At 41.6% G+C, this 15529-nt stretch overlaps 1 protein-coding gene across 8 annotated transcripts in view; it reads right to left on the reverse strand.

Annotated features, from left to right (window-relative positions):
- The window catches only part of LOC125240746 (protein transport protein Sec16A), an 87147-nt gene that overhangs the window by 65631 nt on the left and 5987 nt on the right, over positions 1-15529 (reverse strand). For all 8 annotated transcript variants that reach the window (XM_048148799.1, XM_048148798.1, XM_048148796.1 and 5 more), the window contains exons 2-3: positions 601-2834; positions 180-376 (exon numbers count right to left, since the gene is read on the reverse strand). In XM_048148799.1, coding sequence (XP_048004756.1) covers positions 180-376; positions 601-2834 — 2431 coding nt within the window. The remainder of the gene's footprint in view (positions 1-179; positions 377-600; positions 2835-15529) is intronic.

The following is a 15529-nucleotide window of genomic DNA, read 5'->3' on the forward strand; positions in this document are numbered from 1 at the left end:
ACTCTAATGAAACAACTCACCTCTCCTATCCTCGTCTCTTCGCAAGCTGCCATACTTCCGATGGGGGTCAATGTCCCCTGTATCGTCCGTAGCGACGTCGCTCATCGTCGTAGCGCATGTAGCAATCTCGGTTCCTTTTCGTAGCACATGTAAGACTCTTAGAAAATGAAACAACTCACCTCTCCTATCCTCGTCTCTTCGCAAGCTGCCATACTTCCGATTGGGGTCAATGTCCCTGTACCGTCCGTAGCGACGTCGCTCGTCGTCGTCGTAGCGACGATCGCGCTCGATCGTGTTGTAGCGATGGCGGTCGTCGTAACGACGGTAGTCGTCCGGCCGGGGAGGCTTGGTTGAGTACGAGCCTTCGCGGTAGCGTCTAGAAATTGATTAGATTTCATATTATATGGTGCGGAAGTCTCAAGGTCACCTTCAGTCTCCATAATAAATTTTGATGTTATTAATGTTATTACAATAAGGCATTGGCAAAGGTGTTACTTAAGTATTCCAAATAAATAATTAATTATGCAAATTTTGAAGTACACACACACACAAATATCGCTTTGCAAGACATAAGTTTATAAAAATTGAGCAACAGCTTACCTGCGTTCTCTTTCCCTGTCGCTATAGTAATCCGTATCTTCCGTCTCATACCGCCGACTTCTGGTCCCGCGACGATGCTTCCTGCTCTCAGGGCTCGCCTCTCTTTCCCTGCCGTCCCTCCTCTCCCTCCTATCCTTATCATCTCGCTCCCTCCTCCCGGACCTCCCATCCCTATCGTATTTCCTGTCCCTAGAATACCTCCCATCATCTCTATCCTTGTCTCGTGAGGACTTGTGTTTCCTGTCTCTCCTAGGACTCGATTTAATCCTGTCTCGCTCTGAATCTTCCCCTGAAGTCCTGTTAATAGACTGACGGCGAGAACTAGACACGGGATGGTCGTTCTCAGATAAATCCGTTTTCCTATCCGTTCCCGGGTCTGTAGCGTTAGTATCGGCTCCATCAAAGTCCCTCGTATACGTTAAATCAGTAGGTGCAATGGAGCTGAGATCTTGAAGATTTTCGCCTTCCATCATGACTTCGCGCTGCTGTTCCTCGGGAGGTCCGTTGTAATCTGTGGACACGTCATTCGAGCTTCCGCGGACGTTAAAAGGGTTCCTAATAGGTGGTTCCGTGTAGTCGGAACCGTCAACGTTTTGCTCGCGTATGTCAGAAGGTCCGGCGTTAGGGTAATCATGGTCCACGCCCGTCACAACCCTGTGTTCGTTATACCCAGCTTGGTATTGAGGGTACTCGTCGTTGCTAGGCTCGCCTGGAACCATCCTGTCTATGATAGGTCGCGTTCTTTGCGGTTGGGAGTAGTCAGGAGTTTGCTGACCGTCAGCTTGACGATACGGACGGGGATTCTCGTCCGTAGGTTGGCCGTCTATGTGCCTATCCATGTAGTTGTCTGGCTGATTATAAGAGTTGTCCGCTTCAGTTTGCTGACCGGGTACCATGCGGGCTAAACCTGGGGGTGGCTCATCAGCATTAGACTCCTGTTGGCCGACGACCATCCTTCTTAACCCCGGGGGCGGTGGCAAGCCTCTACTAAAATCAGTGTTCTCGTAATCGGCGGTAGACAGATGCGCCGTCTGCAAATACTGGTTCCTATCGTTCTGCGGAGCGACTTCCAAGTTGTCCGGCACCTGCGGGGTCACCTGCAGCGGTCTAAAAGCGACCTGGGGTTGGTCGGGACGCTCGGAGTTATCAGGAGTGGTTTCCAAATTCGCTCCAAAGCCTACCGGAGGTCTGTGCTGGACTTTGTTAACCGCAGCTGGAGAATTTAAGGTGGTCATGCCTGGGAATGGTTGATTCGGCGTGGTCGATTTACTAGGAGTGCTTTTATGGGAGAACGAGCCAGTGTTTTTGAAGGGGTTCTGGCTGGAAGTCGGGAAGTTAGTCGGGGGCAGCGGTAGGGTGGAGACGGGCGGAGGAGGGATGGCGGGGGAGCGGGCCGGCGAGGGCGCCTCGTGCCTCTCCTGTTCGTCGTTAGCGATGCTCATTTCTTGCAGGGAAGAAGCGAGCTCGTCAGGTTTGCGGTCTCTTCTCTCGGCGTCGTCAACCGTGGGCGTGGGCCAATCTATCGGCGGCATTAGTTCCTCTTGCCCTTGGAAATTAAAGTTAGTAGTATCGTTATGTCCCGGGCTACTTTTCGTGGAATTCCTAGATTGATTTTCGCTCCGATACGTGCTTTCGGAGTGGAGAGGATCGCTGGATTCCTGAGACATTTGGGATTCGATAGACCACTGAGGCGTCAAGTCGGAGTTCAGTCTTTTCCCGAGCGCTAAGTTTGGTAATCTTTCTTTGACTGTCTCCTTGTCGCTAAGCTTGACGTCCTCTTTGGGTGGTTCAGGTTTGGGTTCTTCAACAGGTTTTTCTTCCTTTTTGTCTTCCATGGACCAGTTCCAAGTGTCAGTCGAAGCGAAGCTTTCTTCGATGACGTTTGCGTTGTTGAACGCTTGTGGTGGATTTTGGGCCGCGAGTTGTGCTTGTTTGGCAGACTCGTCCCAGCCCCAGTCCCAGTTGTCTTCCCAGGCGTCTGTCTGGCCAGGCTGAGGCTGGTTGGGCTGATTGGGGTAGTATTGGTAGCCGGGCTGTGGTTGGTAGCCCGGGTAGTTCTGGTTGTATGGCTGCTGGTACATTTGGTTGGCGTTGGGGTACTCTGGTTGGTAGGGGTATTGTTTGTATTGCTGTGGCTGTTGTTGGGGTTGGGGGTTCTGTTGTTGTTGTTGGGGCCACTGCTGTGGTGGCGCCCCGGCGTAGCCCGGGTACATATTTTGTTGATTATTGAATTGCTGTAACAAATAAGTAGTGAATAATATTAATTCAAATAAATAAACTATTATATTTACAATTTTGTATGATGATGTGGAGATTCAAGTAATTTTGATCAAATCGCTGGGTGCTTGCACAAGCAGTCATACACAACCAGTTTTACAGTTTTTTTTAAATAATGAATACAATGATAATCACTGAAATGAGAGAAGCAGAAAAATGTTAGTTCACCAATGAACTACTTACTCGTATGTAAAGAGACACAGTCAGCTTAGTACCTAACAGATAATAAAAGCGAAAGTAATCAATTATATCAGATCAAAGCCTAACAGTTGAACTCGTAAATATACATTCCTTCAACTTAATTCATTGCAATATGGTCAAAGCTGTTTACTTATTTAAGTATTCATGCAATTAAAATTTTAATCCTAATTAGATGAAATGTGCAATAGCAGTTAGTTAATTAATGATTGCAATATAAACATTATATGAATGATAAACATTAAACATAACTTTATAAACTAGTTTTCAAGTTTATCCATTTTATCACAACAAATATAACCCACTGCTGATATCAGGCAAAGATAAAATATGAATTGATGATTAATAAATCTGTATTCAGCTAATTTTCACAGATTTTGATGTTGCAATGTATATTAATTCTCTTGTCTTATATATCAAACAGAACAATCTAAGCACTAGTATTTGTTCCTGAGTGTCTCTGGTATTAAATACATACCCCCTTATTCATAAACGAACACAAAATTTATCAAGCCGATAAAATTTGTTTGACCCTTTTATCACACCAATACGTCGGAAAGAGACAAACAAACTTTATAGATAGATAGATATACGTTTATAACTTTAGTGTTATCGGCTTGATAACTTTAGTGTATGTTTATGAATAAGGGGGATAGAATACTGGATGTTTATATTGGTTGTCTATTGTTTGCCCGACAGTCATTTAACATAATATTCATTTGCCCGAATCTAACTTGCCTGAATTTCATTTGCCCGAATGATTTGTTTACCATAAAAATCATATGACATACTCGTTGTTTATCCGAATATTACCTTCCATAATCATACAATGCCATACTATTTGTTAGCCATATTATTAAGTGCAATAATATGGTTTCATAGAATATTCAACCGCCATAAGCAATTATTGCCATATTAATTGTTGCCCATATTATTACCGTCCTAACCTACTTTCTGATAGCAGTTTCATTTTCTAGGGGTCACAGTTCTAACCTAACCTAACCTACTTTTCCAGCAGTTTCATTCTCCAGGGGGTCACAGTTCTAACCTAACCTAACCTACTTTCTGATAGCAGTTTAATTTTCCAGGGGGTCGCAGTTCTAACCTAACCTAACCTACTGTCTGATAGTATTTACATTTTCCGGGGGGTCACAGTTCTAACCTATCCTAACCTACTTTTCAAGCAGTTTCCTTTTCCAGAGGTTCACAGTTCTAACCTAACCTAACCTACTTTCTGATAGCAGTTTCATTTTCCAGGGGGTCACAGGGGGTTCATGTCTGATGCTCGCAATTTGTTTTGTACCGATATGCCAGTGATGGAATCTATAAGCTATATAATGTAACATCTTGAATGTAACGCGGTAATTTGGAGTCCACATGCAGCTAAGTACAAAGTCATGATGGAACGCATTCAAAATAAATATGTTAGACTTCTTTACTTAAAGCTTTATGGTGTATATCCTGGGTATCCCTTACTGTATCCTACACTCTTCGTGCTCGGAATGGTGGGGTATAACAAACTAGAGGTGAGGCGAGAGCTTGCCCTCGCTTTATATGTAGTTAGGGTGCTGCGAGGTGAGTTGTGCAACCCCGGGGTGCTGCACGCCCTGGCACTGTATGCGCCGGACGGGCACGTGGGGCGCCGCCGCCGGCCACCGCTGCTGGCCGTACCCGCAGCTCGTACAAAGCTACTCATGGAAGCCCCGCTTACGAGGGCGATTCGCGCTATCAATAAAGTTGCTCTCGAGATAGACATTTTTACATGCTCCCTGAATGATCTCACAAAGGCCACTATGTTAATTTTAGTTTAGTTTCTTTTTTTATATACTGGCAATAACTGTTTTATTGTTTGGTTCGCTTATCTATCGCATTAGGAAAACCTGTAAAGATAGATTTAAGTTGTTATTTACCAATAAATAAAAAAAAAAAAAAAAAAAAATAATTGGTTGTTGTAACCAATTACCTTCAATGACCAACCCGGACGAAGCCATCAGAGACAGACTTATGATATTTGACATCAATTTACAAATCAAGAGCCAGATATATGAAGATAATGTATTGATTTGCCATTCTAGAAATATTGTGCGTGAGCGAAAGTTGGACTTGGATGAATTGGCAAAGTCAATGTCAACATTATTATATGTAAATCATACCATATTTAAAAATGCAGATGGTATACTCAAACCATATCCAGTAAACAAAGCGTCACTGAAATATATAAATGAATTCATGTGTAAAAATAACTATGTTTACATGATTATGAAACACGCTAATATTGTTATAAATTCAAGTTTATCAATAACCTCGGACCAATTGATTGATTTGGTATCTTTACATCTAGGTAAATATGATAAAACTATTGATCAGTTTTTGATCGATTTTGATGTGCTTTTTAATGTATACAAAACAATGTTTGGTGATTATAGCGGTATCGGTGTGCAGAGTATGGTTAGAGACATTAACTACTTTATAGAACAATTGGACATTGTCACAAAACCAGGATCAAATATAAGTATTAGAGATATGAAAATGCACATTAACGCCATGCAAGTTGATGAAACTATGGCATTTAGTATATTGACTAAACTAAAAGATTTGTATAAATTTAGTGTCAATAAATTTATTGATGTATCGTTTGAATCGTAAACAATATATAGTTTATTTTTTTCAATCTCAACTAATAGAACAAGAACGAAACCCTAGTATATAGGCATGTCTAGATTATTAAAATATTTTATTATAATGAATATAATTAATGTTACATTAATCTTTGGAATTATGAAATACATAGAAATGCAATATGCAACAGATATTCAACAAATTGTAAATAATACAGGTATGATTAAAAATACTACAAAAATAATAGATATGGTTGAAACCAAAACTATAAAACAGAAGGAAAACCCACTAAGCATAATCAACAGTGATGTTATGAAATGTAACAACATTACAGTAAAATTATTTCACACAAATCATAAATATGTAAACAATTTCACATTTTATGTTGATTGCAATGTTTTACCATCACAGTTGGTGGTTCATGATAAAGTTGTAGACTCCAAATCAGAAATGTGTCAATACATGATGGAACCTAACCTACTTTCTGATAGCAGTTTCATTCTCTAGTCCTTCTAGTACCTATTATAGTAGTTTTTCTACTCCCGTACTGTTATTCGTGAGTTACAAGGTCGTGCATAGAAAACCCTACATAAAAGATGTCAGGACAAGTCTATCTAGTCTATACCCTGAAAACATTTAGTAGCAGTAGCACGATATAGCTGTTACAGTTCAGTAAATACATTGCTACCAACTTAACAAACCAATTCGCAGAGTCGAGACTCCTTCGTTTTCTACTGCGTTCATTGGCGACGCGTCGAATCGCATTCAAATGTATGAGAACTCGACTCAACTCGGCTCGATTCGTCTTAGTGGCCAGGCTTAAAAGAACCATACCATAGACAGTTTTATTTTCATGTTTGCACCCAAACTGCATATTCAAAATGGTAGGCGGTCCACTAGATAACTAAGATGACTGAAAGTAGGTAATTGTTGATTTATAATTTTCTTTCAAAATAAGTGCTTGGTCGTAGAAAAAGTATTGTATGCAACGGTGTTTAACTGAGTCAAAAAATGCTCGTGGCGTCTTTATTAACAATTTTCGGCTTCGCCTCAAATTGTTACCCACGCCACTCACCTTTTTTGACCTCTTTTAACCACCAGTTGCATAAAATACTATTTCGATTCTGCCAAAGCACATTATGGAAATTGACTTTTCTGGACGCTAATTTGTATGACAAATGATGGTATGGAATGTGGTAATTACGGATTTCGATTATTCTGACAAATGACATTATGGAAACTGACTTTATGGGAAACAAAGTTTCTGGCACTAGATTAATATAGTAAACAATGATTATGGCATATGGGTGATTCTAAGTTAAGAGGTACTTTCGACGGCACTGACAAAAAAATATATTTTTTCAAGATAATACTTCATAATAACATATTTATTTTATAAAACTAAATGTTTTCTACCTGGGCACTCAAAATTATTACAGAAATTCATGTAAATTAGTCACAATCAGCTCTAATGTAGGAAAAATGTCTCTCCCCTGGCCTGTCCCCCAACCGAATTTATTTGTCAACAAGTAATTATGACTTTGTTAAAATTCACTTATTATTTTAATAGCCTTAATTTTACAAACATAAATAACTAAGGAACAGTATTTTATGAGTGGAATTTCTTATATTACTGTATTTAACAACAATTATGAACTCCAAACTTTGTCCTACGTGTTTCGTGTCTCGTCCCCTGGCTTTTTAGTTTTCGTTCAAAAGTCGGTTTAATTTCTTAATCTGTGGAGGTTCTGTCCTCTAATACACAGGGTGTTATGTGAAGTTATCGTCAAGACGCGCGTAAGGCAACTATGCATCCGTTTTGTTGATTATTTCGGCCACGGCACTCGCTGGGTACAGAAATGTTGAGTGAATGCAGTCTTTCCTCTGGTCACTTTTATTTCACAATCATTTGTTTAAATACTAATATATATAACAATATCCACTGTAAATGTTGAATATATTGTTACGTTTATTTATGAATTGCGTACGAGAAACACTTTTACAGCTATTTTTGATTTTCATCGAAAATGTATCTCCCCTGGCGTATCAAAAAAGCCAGGGGAGATACTTTTGTACTAGATTTGATTATTTTTATTTCCGTTTTCTCTTAACCTTTGTTTAGCGTTGTACCTATTTTTATTTTAGCTTTACGATAGAAGGTTTTCTTTCCAGAAAAACGCAACTATTAAGAAAAAAAGAGGACACATTCACATTCAACTTCATATGAAATTTTCGTAAAGCTGTTTAATAAAAAGGTTTAATACTGATATTAAAAGGATAGGTTTTTGTTTACTTGTTGCCTATTGATTGTACATTAAAATTATTATTGTTTTAATGGATAATATGGAGAAGTGAAAAATAAGACAACTCATTAAGGAATTATCACTTTTTTTGCTGTAAGAATGTTATGAAATGTAAAGTCTGAGTATAATCAATAATTATAATAAAAACAATAAATAGAGTTAGTTCTCAAAAAATAAAACTAAATTTTTCATACAACTGTCTCTTCCCTGGTCACAAAGTATCCTCACAGTATCTCCCCTGGACTGAGTATTTCCCCTGGTCGCTGATAAAACACGATAAAACAAATAAATTGACTGGTCCTCTTTGTAAACACTTCAAATTGGCAGTTTTAACTAATACAAATAAACAAATAGGTAAAAAACAACAAAAAAGTTCGCGCCGTCTCTCCATATAACGTATTACCTCTTAACTTAGAATCACCCATAAGTTGTTATGAGAAACAATATTATGATTGTTGAATAGGATGGCAAATAAAATTATGGCAAATGAAATTCTGGCAAATGGGGGTATCCCGTTTATATTGCAATGAAAAGCTATTTTCCTTATTCATTTATTTTTATTCAAACAAGTTCCTACAACATAACATAACATTAAAAACGAAGGCACCGTGCAACTAAAAAATTTAACACAAAATCAAGAAAAGTACAAAGTGAAAAAAAATACAAAAGAAAAAAACAAAAACTTTCTATTTGGGTGACGATGTTGGCTCGTGGCGTGGATAATTGCCTACTATGCAACATTTCTGTTTTACATACATGCTTTTTTTTTGTTTTACGTTAAATTTGACACGTTAGGTTCATTATCAGGAACCACCCAGTCTTAAACAAAACAAAGTGAAGAAAAAGAGAACCGTAAGTCTTATTCAATAAAAATAGGAGAAGAAAAATGATTGGTCATGTATTTTTTATTATTATTATAAATGGGCTTACTCTTGGCCACAGAATAGCCAAAGGCAAAGACGTGGCCTACGATGGAGTGAGCTCGCCCAGAAGATGCCTGTTCATAGTGATTGATTTGAAGGTTGTTATGTATGGACAATGAGGGTAGGGTTTGACATTTGTGTACAAAGTGAGGTAGTTGTGAAAACCAGTCTGTCAACGCGAACCTGGACCAGCACATGTGCTTGGACCCCGAAACTGTGAGTTATAATAGTGGCGACGAGAAAAAGTAGGACATAGTGTGCATTTACAGTGTAAAGTGTGTGATTTGAGTGAAAAACACATAACTTTAGGTATCAGTGCGCAAAATGGGCATTAAGTTTGGGGAGTTTGATGTGGCACATGGCTGCTGGCAAAATTACATAGAGAGGTTTAGTTTCTGTCTGCAGGCAGGTGATATTGAAGATGATAGTAAAAAGAAGGCTAATTTACTCGCTGTGTGTGGATCTGACTTGTATGATCTGATTATATCACTGATAGCACCAAGTAAAGTAAGTGAGGTTACTTTTACAACAATTGTTACCAAGTTAAACAATCATTTCCACCCGACGCCAAATGAAATTGTGCAATCATATAAATTTCATACTACGTATCAAGGAGAGGGGGAAAAGGTTAGGGATTTCATAGCACATTTAAGGAAATTGAGCATCGACTGTAACTTCAAAGACTTGAATCGAACACTGAGGGATCGCTTAGTGTGTGGTATCAGGGACAAGGAAGTACAGAAGAAGTTGTTACAGCAAGGTACATTGACATTTGATCAAGCTTGTGAGATTGCTTTATCTCATGAGGCGGCAGGGATTGATGCAAGTATCATTGTTCCGGCTTCTTCTAATCAGAACTCGGGTGAGTTAGAAGTACCAATGGAAGTAAATAAATTTACCAGCAAAAGGAATGAGAGGCAGACAGAAAGAACGTCATGCATGCGTTGTGGCAGACCTCATAGGGGCCCCTGCAGGTTTAGATGGTCCAAATGTCATGGCTGTGGCCAGACGGGACATATTGAGATGGTTTGTGGTATGAAGTCAAAAGGAAATAAGGCACCTAAATCTGATTTTAATGGATTATACGAAGAAGTTACAATTAATAATATGAGGCAAGATCGTACAACACCAGCATATATGATGAAAATTATGCTAAATGGAGTTAAGATAGATATGGAAGTAGACACTGGCTGTGCTTACAGTCTCATAAGTGAGCAGACCGCTAAGATGATTTGGCAGGGCTCGGTTCCAGTTTTTGATGATGTTGGGATTTCTTTAAAGACATGGGATGAGAACAGACTATGTATAATGGGGAAAGCATCGGTAGTAGTTCAAAATAAGGGAATGAAGAAAAGCTTATCCATAGTGGTAGCTAAAGGCAATGGGCCAAGCTTGATTGGTCGGAATTGGTTCCGTGATTTAGGAATACAAGTTGAAGGAGTGTATAAGTTAGAAGTTGATAGTGATGAATTAGCCACAACATTGGAACGGATACAGAAACAGTATGCAGGAGTGTTCCAGGAAGGATTAGGGAAATATACTGGCCCGGTAGTTAGTATTAGACCAAAAGAAGGTGCGAAGCCAGTATTTTTTAAGAGTAGGCCGGTACCATTCGCAATAAAAGGCCGAATTTACGAAGAGTTGGATAGGTTAGAAGCCGAAGGCGTTTTAGAGGCTACGGCACATTCCGAATGGGCCACACCCATAGTTCCAGTGCTTAAGCGAGATGGCAAGGTACGTCTGTGCGGGGACTACAGGGCAACAGTGAATGCCGTAACTGATACTGACACTTACCCCTTACCTACCCTTAGTGAAGCTTTTGCAGAACTACAAGGGGGAGTTCTATTTACAAAGATAGATTTGGAACGGGCATACACCCAGGTTATGGTAGATGAGGAGACAGCAAATTTGCTAACTATTAACCAGGGACCGGACAACCCCTTCCGCGCTACAAGCCTTTCATTGGGAATCCCTAACGTAAGGACGACCCAATCGAGAGACTCTCCCTTTCGAACTGCAAGCCCATTCATTTGACTAGCCCTTACAAAAAACTTAGCAAAACAATAAAGCTAGCCCTGTGCATTGGCTTACCGCTATCCGATACGGCTTGCAAGCCTTTAATAAGGGTTACCCTTATTTTAAGCGCTATTTATAAGGCTTTCCCTTTTGTTGAAGCGTAGTCGAGCCTTGCGTGAAAGAGACAGGATTATGAATCTAAGCTAGTGTAAGAACAGGAAGGAAAATGCGCTGTTGCCACTCCGCACTATGCGCCCCATTTTTAATTTTGCAACGAAACATGTTTTCGTTGGATAGAAGTAGAACACGGCTAGAAATTATTTTTAATGAACTGGTAGACAAGGGACTGATGGATCGCCTGATGGTAAATGATCATCGTCGCCCATAGATCAGTATTTATGTTCGTACGTATGAATGTATGTAGGTATGTATGAATGTATGTAGGTATGTATGTATGAATATAAATATGTAAATATGTATGTATGCAAGTAAATATACAGTGTTGGACGAAAATCAATACAATTAACCATTACACATTGAAAACGTTAATTGCCAACATAAAAATAAGCCGTTTTCGTCATCCAACTCGCCTTGATGAGTTAATTGGGTGAGCAGTTTCTAAGATAGAGCTGATGCTGAACCCTGGCTTTTCCCAGGGGAACGCGGGTTTGGTTTAACATAGGCAAGCGCTGTTTTCGTCATCGGACTTGTTTTGATGAGTACTTGAGTGAGCAGTAACCAAGGTAGAGCTGATGCTGAACCCTGGCTATTTCTAGGGGAACTCGGGTTTCGTGCAACATAGGCAAACGCTGTTTTCGTTATCGGACTTGTATTGATGAGTACTTGAGTGAGCAGTAACCAAGGTAGAGCTGATGCTGAACCCTGGCTTTTCCCAGGGGAACGCGGGTTTGGAGTAACATAGGCAAGCGCTGTTTTCGTCATCGGACTTGTCTTGATGAGTACTTGTGTGAGCAGTAACCAAGGTAGAGCTGATGCTGAACCCTGGCTATTCCTAAGGGAACTCGGGTTTCGTGCAACATAGGCAAACGCTGTTTTCGTCATCGGACTTGTATTGATGAGTACTTGAGTGAGCAGTAACCAAGGTAGAGCTGATGCTGAACCCTGGCTTTTCCCAGGGGAACGCGGGTTTGGAGTAACATAGGCAAGCGCTGTTTTCGTCATCGGACTTGTCTTGATGAGTACTTGTGTGAGCAGTAACCAAGGTAGAGCTGATCCTGAACCCTGGCTATTCCTAGGGAAACGCGGGTTTGGAGTAACATAGGCAAGCGCTGTTTTCGTCATCGGACTTGTTTTGGTGAGTACTTGAGTGAGGAGTAACCAGGGCAGAGCTGATGCTGAACCCTGGCTATTCCTAGGGGAACTCGGGTTTCGTGCAACATAGGCAAACGCTGTTTTCGTCATCGGATTTGTATTGATGAGTACTTGAGTGAGCAGTAACCAAGGTAGAGCTGATGCTGAACCCTGGCTATTCCTAAGGGAACTCGGGTTTCGTGCAACATAGGCAAACGCTGTTTTCGTCATCGGACTTGTCTTGATGAGTACTTGAGTGAGCAGTAACCAAGGTAGAGCTGATGCTGAACCCTGGCTTTTCCCAGGGGAACGCGGGTTTGGAGTAACATAGGCAAGCGCTGTTTTCGTCATCGGACTTGTCTTGATGAGTACTTGTGTGAGCAGTAACCAAGGTAGAGCTGATGCTGAACCCTGGCTTTTCCCAGGGGAACGCGGGTTTGGAGTAACATAGGCAAGCGCTGTGTTCGTCATCGGACTTGTCTTGATGAGTACTTGTGTGAGCAGTAACCAAGGTAGAGCTGATGCTGAACCCTGGCTATTCCTAAGGGAACTCGGGTTTCGTGCAACATAGGCAAACGCTGTTTTCGTCATCGGACTTGTATTGATGAGTACTTGAGTAAGCAGTAACCAAGGTAGAGCTGATGCTGAACCCTGGCTATTCCTAAGGGAACTCGGGTTTCGTGCAACATAGGCAAACGCTGTTTTCGTCATCGGACTTGTCTTGATGAGTACTTGAGTGAGCTACTGCTCACTCAAGTACAAGGTACAGCTGATGCTGAACCCTGGCTTTTCCCAGGGGAACGCGGGTTTGGTGTAACATAGGCAAGCGCTGTTTTCGTCATCGGACTTGTTTTGGTGAGTACTTGAGTGAGCAGTAACCAGGGCAGAGCTGATGCTGAACCCTGGCTATTCCTAGGGGAACTCGGGTTTCGTGCAACATAGGCAAACGCTGTTTTCGTCATCGGATTTATATTGATGAGTACTTGAGTGAGCAGTAACCAAGGTAGAGAGCTGATGCTGAACCCTGGCTATTCCTAAGGGAACTTGGGTTTCGTGCAACATATGCAAACGCTGTTTTGTCATCGGACTTGTATTGATGAGTACTTGAGTGAGCAGTAACCAAGATAGAGCTGATGCTGAACTCGGGCTATTCCTAGAGGAACTCGGGTTTCGTGCAACATAGGTAAACGCTGTTTTTGTCATCGTGAAATATCTGAGACTCGTCTTTATGACTGGTACTTGGTTGAGTTGAGTAGTACCATAGAATCTGTCAAACTATTTCTGTTGATTGTTGTGAATTCTATGAAGATCGTTTGAAACAGAAATACTTTTCTGTTGGAAATCAAGCATACAGCGCGTCTGATAGTAAGTAGTTACCGCAGTCTATGGACGCTTGGAACTCCAGTATTCTCTTTATTCCCTGTGTTACTATTAGTGAAATCGACTGTACTTAATTTTGATATTCAAATGGATATACATACGTATTTTTTTAGACACAAATAAAGTGTTTCATGTATGGCAAATTAATAAATGTGTTCTAACTACTTGATGTTAATATTCACTTCTGGTAAGATTTTTGTTCAGTTAATATTATGTTTTTATGCCTAACCAGCCTAACTTGAGATTGCATGAAATATTTCTATATTATAATGTACCGAAACCAGAGTTGCCCTAGATACCGCCAGGGCTCAGCTACAGCGCTGTCTTGGCTACTGCGCACCCGAGTCCTCGTCAAGACATGTCCGATGACGCAAACAGCGTTTGCCTATGTTACACCAAACCCGAGTTCCCCTACGTACAGCTAGGTTTCAGCATCAGCTCTATCTTGGGTACAGCTCACCCAAATACTCATTAAGACAAGTCCGATGACGAAAACAGCGTTTGCCTGTGTTACACTAAACCCGAGTTCCCCTAGGTGCAAACAGAGTTCAGCATCAGCTGGACTTTGGGTACTGCTCATTCGAGTACTCAAGACAAGTCCGATGACGAAAACAGCGTTTGCCTGTGTTGTGTTACACTAAACCCGAGTTCAACTAGGTGCAGCCAGAGTTCAGCATCAGCTGGACTTTGGGTACTGCTCACTCGAGTACTCATCAAGACAAGTCCGATGACGAAAACAGCGTTTGCCTGTGTTACACTAAACCCGAGTTCCTCTAGATGCAGCCAGGGTTCAGCATCAGCTGGACTTCGGGTACTGCTCACTTGAGTACTCATCAAGACAAGTCCGATAACGAAAACAGCGTTTGCCTGTGTTACACTAAACCCGAGTTCCCTTAGGTGCAGCCAGAGTTCAGCATCAGCTGGACTTTGGGTACTGCTTGCTCGAGTACTCATCAAGACAAGTCCGATGACGAAAACAGCGTTTGCCTGGGTTACACTAAACCCGAGTTCCCTTAGGTGCAGCCAGAGTTCAGCATCAGCTGGACTTTGGGTACTGCTTGCTCGAGTACTCATCAAGACAAGTCCGATGACGAAAACAGCGTTTGCCTGGGTTACACTAAACCCGAGTTCCCCTAGGTGCAGCCAGGGTTCAGCATCAGCTGGATTTCGGGTACTGCTCACTCGAGTACTCATCAAGACAAGTCCGATGACGAAAACAGCGTTTGCCTGTGTAACACTAAACCCGAGTTCCCCTAGGTGCAGCCAGGGTTCAGCATCAGCTGGACTTCAGGTACTGCTCACTCGAGTACTCATCAAGACAAGTCCGATGACGAAAACAGCGTTTGCCTATGTTACACCAAACCCGAGTTCTCCTAGATGCAGCCAGGGTTCAGCATCAGCTGGACTTCGGGTACTGCTCACTCGAGTACTCATCAAGACAAGTCCGATGACGAAAACAGCGTTTGCCTGTGTAACACTAAACCCGAGTTCCCATAGGTGCAGCCAGAGTTCAGCATCAGCTGGACTTTGGGTACTGCTCGCTCGAGTACTCATCAAGACAAGTCCGATGACGAAAACAGCGTTTGCCTGGGTTACACTAAACCCGAGTTCCCCTAGCTGCAGCCAGGGTTTAGCATCAGCTGGATTTCGGGTACTGCTCACTCGAGTACTCATCAAGACAAGTCCGATGACGAAAACAGCGTTTGCCTGTGTAACACTAAACCCGAGTTCCCCTAGGTGCAGCCAGGGTTCAGCATCAACTGCACTTCGGGTACTGCTCACTCGAGTACTCATCAAGACAAGTCCGATGACGAAAACAGCTTTTGCCTGTGTTACACTAAACCCGAGTTCCCATAGGTGCAGCCAGGGTTCTGCATCAGCTGGACTTTGGGTACTGCTCAC

The sequence above is a fragment of the Leguminivora glycinivorella genome, chromosome Z, assembly GCF_023078275.1.
Source record: "Leguminivora glycinivorella isolate SPB_JAAS2020 chromosome Z, LegGlyc_1.1, whole genome shotgun sequence".
In the NCBI taxonomy this organism is placed as follows: Eukaryota; Metazoa; Arthropoda; class Insecta; order Lepidoptera; family Tortricidae; genus Leguminivora; species Leguminivora glycinivorella.